Here is a 4,421-nt window from a genome sequence, read left to right as displayed (position 1 = left end):
CTTCCACCAACGCAGAGAAAATTTCAAGGGGGCCACCAGACTCTAAGTAAGCTGTGAGTGTAGTTACACCCAAAGAAACAGACGATGTCAGAATATAGAATTTACTGAGTATCATCCCTACCTCTTTGGGGAACCATTAACACTTAAGAGTTACAGAGAAAACTTTTGGCCAAATCTTGAAGTCAGAAACCCCCCCCCCCCCACCAAGAGAGGTTTGCAACCAACGCAACATGTTTTGACTTCTCTGTTTTGTCATTTAAAAAAAACAAACGCGCACCTTAAATTGCACCATGAATTTGTAAGTCACACTGCAGTCACACAACTCTAGATCCTTCCAACGTACATGCATATAAAAAAAAATGGTGCTTTGGACACAAACAACTTGAAGGACTATAGCCAGAAGTAAAACTGGGTAGGTAAACAAACCGGGTGAAATTCACCAAGCCTGAGTGTTGCAGCTACCTATTTAATTGTGATGTGTCTGCACCTCTGTAAATGCTTACCGTTCCTAATAAAACAGCAGCCCTTACGTGCTGCTATTTCATCTGCCCTTTTTAAAACTAATTCCTTCTGAGTAAACATGACGCTTTCTTGGACATTACAATATTATCGGTTCCTGTTTTCAGGAGGCTCAAGAGAGGCTTTATTTATTTTATTTTGGATGATTAATATTCTAAGCTGCCCTGCTAACCAACGACTAGACTGCAGCAACAGGAGCCTGTTTGAATGCTCACACACAGACACACAATCGGCAGCCAAGCCTCTCCAGAGTGAATATTTTCAACAGGCTACTGCAGGATCTCTGATTCCCCTGCCTGCAAGTGATTATTTCCAGGATAGAAAGCAGAACCATGAAACGAAGGAACGGGCGAAACCCAGAAGGGCTATAAAGGCCTAGAGAAAATTGAAAAAAGAACTTCCTTCTGTAAAAGCATCTCTCAGAAAAATCTTCCTGCCTTTACCATCCTCCTCTTAATAAATACATCTGTGGGATGGAGAGCACAAGTTGCTTTGAAATGGGTGGACTCATATTTTGGTTGACAGTTAAGATTATACTGGTGGTTTTTTTAAAAAATGTTCTGCTTACTGTGGACAGCATTCTTTGCAGAAGGTAGAAAACTCTGCATGGGCACAGAAACGCCACCCAACACATATATTCTTAATCAAATGAGGTTTTCTTCCTATTTATTAAGCGTGGGAAGCTGGCTATCAAATTTCTAATTATAAAAGAAATGTGAATATCTACATAGTAAAGAGACACATTCAGCAGACATTTCTGCAAGGGAAATGATCTTGAACAACATGTTGGTGATGTTTATTTGCATCAAATTAAGATTGGATTTTAAGCCAGTTATCTGTGTCTGTCTGTCTGTCTGTCTGTCTGTCTGTCTATCTATCTCTATCTCTATATGGTCTCCTTTTATTTCATTTTCTTACCAGGAGAACAAATTAAAATGTTAAAATGAAATTTTGGTTTCCTGTAAGTACATCGTCAAATGGACATGATTAAAATTTTGACTTGCAAGCACAAGGGGAAAAAAATCTTGCAATTCTGATATATTGCACTGAAATTCAGGCTCAGATTTTCATTTAAAATTTCAACCCTAACCAACTTAGGCCTTCTTCAATGACAAAAGAAGCTGAAATGGCTTCTAGATTCAACTTTTTCAGCTGTCAAGAGTCATGTCTGAATGTTGCATATGCCCATTTTTGAGCACGTCAACCTAGAATGGTCCTAGTTTGATCCAGGGATGTGGACCTCGCCAGAAAAATCTATGGCTAAAGGAAAATGTTTTCTCCCATGTTGAAATGGTCCAGCTCAAATTCTGGTGAAGATTAAAGAAGGTTTCTGAAAATCCCTTCTGTAAAGTGGCTATAGAATATTTCATTTGTGCAAAGTCAGTCCTTGTGGCTTGTTTAGACTTTGGCCTCAAGTTGGGCTAATGGAGGGAAGTCCAGTTACAGGTTTCCTCCTTAGGCTGAAAGATGGCTGGGTCAGGAAATACAGAATTTAAAAGCCTAACTCTGCGGTCTGGCTTCCTTCTCACCTGAAGGGACAGTGGTCCTATCACAGTGACCATCTTTGAGTAGCCGGTCTCGGATCTCCCAGCTAAACATGCCAGGATTCTCCCGCTTATATTCTTCAATCTTTTTCTCCACGTCTGGAGTGGCAACCTGCTTTTGGGGTCAAGAGGGGTTCAGGAAGGAAGGAAGGAAGGAAGGAAGGAAGGAAGGAAGGGAGACAAAATGCACTTTTAAATTCAAGTTCTACAAACTACCAGTGGAGTGCAAAGCTGGTCTGATCTGGGGAAGTCCATTCCATGCTCAACCTAGAAGGCCAACTTCTCAAGAAGATTGGATCAGTCACCCTTCCCTCTATTTCTTAAGAAAGGGTAGAAGGCCAAGATGCTTTTCCTCTTCAAGGGAGAGACCAGATCGTGTTTTTTTTTTTGGGGGGGGGTGTCTACTCAAGAGTAAATTTGAGGAAAGCAGCTAAAGGTAGCAAGGTATGGGATGGAGGGAGGAAGCGGTTCCATCATCTAAGCCCAGGGGCCATCACCAACTTCTTGACATCCCCTTACCTTTCCCTGCCAATCAATGTCAACCCAGAGGGCATCTCCTCACCTGCCCTCCTGGTGGGCTTCTGAGCCCCTCCCTCACTCACCCTGGGCTTGCTGCCCCCGATGGCTCCCGGCCGGATGGATCCCGTTTCTTGGTACCGGCAGAGGATCTTGGAGACGCAGCCGTGGGAGACCCGCAGCTGGCGAGAGATCACACAGGGCCTGATGCCATGGTGCGCCATCTCCACAATCTTGTGACGGATGTGATTGGGCAGGGGACGCCCGTTGATGAAGACGCCTCCAAGCTGGTTGACTCGGCCTTGGCCCAGGGGGGTTGAGACTGCGGGGGGAAAGGGAAGGGCAGGAGGAAGAGGGGTCAAGGTTTGCAAGCCCCGGTCAACAAGGGTTGTCCCTTCTTAAGCCATAGTCTACAGCGTCAACCATCCATCCAGTTGAGAATCACTGGAAGTCTGAAGGAGAGGTTGCTTCTCCAACTGCTCCACAGGAGAGGGTTCTGCAGCTCCGCTTGTGGCCTGAGAATTGGGGAGGGGTGCGGTCAAGACCCTGGAGACCCCCTCCTCAGGGAAGTCTCCTTCTGAGGACCACAACAGCCTCTTGGCTGATGGCAGCTAGCCCTGTTGCGAAGCCGGTGGAGATCGAAGCAAGACCCCTCTCCTCTTTCCAACGTTTGCTTCCCCCTGCGCATTTTTAGGGGGTCGGCTCTTCCTGGTGGAAAGCTGAAGGGGGTCTCCTCTCCCACCTTCTCTGTTTCTCCTGGAGGGATTGTCCAGAAAGAAAAAGGGACTGCGCCCTCACCAGAGAGAGGAGGGCGGCTTAAATGTCCAGAACGCCAAGGTTCGTCAACAACAAGACAACACAATTTCTACCAGTGCATTTCCCATCCACCTGGTCTCTGCCTGCACCACGCATTCTTGCATTCTTCCTAGCGTACTTTGCATTATCTTTTGGGGAGGGCAGAACGGAAGCCCCCAGCAGCCAGCCCCGGTTTTACCAGGAGGATGCAGACCCCCCTCCTCTCCCTTCCTCTCTCGGTGCAGTAACTTAGGGGGAAAAAAACCACCCCAGAATCCTGCACTATTTGCAGGAAGGGGATTAGAGACAATTGGGGGGCTGTGCAGTTGCAGCCATTAAAAGCCCCCTGATTAATGCCTTGGGTGGGGGATGCCTCCCTGCCACAACTCTCTTAGTCCCCTTCCAGATTCCTGCTTTTAAGAGTTTGGCACTTTGGGTGTGAAGGCTGAGCTCTGGAAATACCAGGAGGAGAAATCTCCTATAAAAAGTGTCCGAGGGACCCACTCATTACAAACGCGCATGGAACTAGCCATCTGGGCCCAATCCACCCTGCAGGTAGTCCAGGCACAGAGAGAGAGGGGGGGGGGAGAGAGACCCAGTTCTTGAATCCACACAACAGGACAAACCCACAGAGGAGCCAAACAAGACGGTCCCCCCCCCCCCCCCGTTTGATTTGCGGTTTGCTAAATTTTGCAAAGCCCAAACACAGATTCCCGGGACTCTCTCGCGCGGATGGCATAATTAAATCGAGAGCGGAAAGGAAAAACATGGCAAATAGATCTCCCTTTCAAAAAAATTAAAAATAAAATAAAATAAAAAATAACCCGTTCTGTTCCGTTTTGCAACCCGCAATGAAACGAAGTTACCCTCTCTTTGAGAAAATTAAAATGCCCACTTCACAACTAAAAAAGGAAATTGTGAAAACTTTCTGCCACAACCAGCTTTTCAGCATTATCGTGGCTATTATCGTGATAACAACAGTAATAATCACAGTAATAACAATAACAATAATAATATTAAAGATCCTTGGGAAGGTCTCAGTAGGTG

The 4,421-nt window shown here is 46.0% G+C and overlaps 1 protein-coding gene across 1 annotated transcript in view; it reads right to left on the bottom strand.

The window, feature by feature from the left end:
• Positions 1-2,048: 2,048 nt before the first annotated feature.
• The window catches only part of LOC107300589 (paired box protein Pax-7-like), a gene marked incomplete at its 3' end in the record, with an annotated part of 5,226 nt that continues 2,853 nt past the window's right edge, over positions 2,049-4,421 (bottom strand). The window contains exons 2-3 of the mRNA XM_015829902.1: positions 2,666-2,901; positions 2,049-2,175 (exon numbers count right to left, since the gene is read on the bottom strand). Of these exons, the coding sequence (XP_015685388.1) occupies positions 2,049-2,175; positions 2,666-2,901 (363 nt within the window). The remainder of the gene's footprint in view (positions 2,176-2,665; positions 2,902-4,421) is intronic.

This window comes from Protobothrops mucrosquamatus, unplaced genomic scaffold (genome assembly GCF_001527695.2).
Source record: "Protobothrops mucrosquamatus isolate PMUCROS unplaced genomic scaffold, P.Mucros_1.0 scaffold7546, whole genome shotgun sequence".
NCBI lineage: Eukaryota > Metazoa > Chordata > Lepidosauria > Squamata > Viperidae > Protobothrops > Protobothrops mucrosquamatus.
The sequence above is the reverse complement of the archived record's forward strand: the minus strand, read 5'-3'. Positions and strand labels throughout refer to the sequence as shown.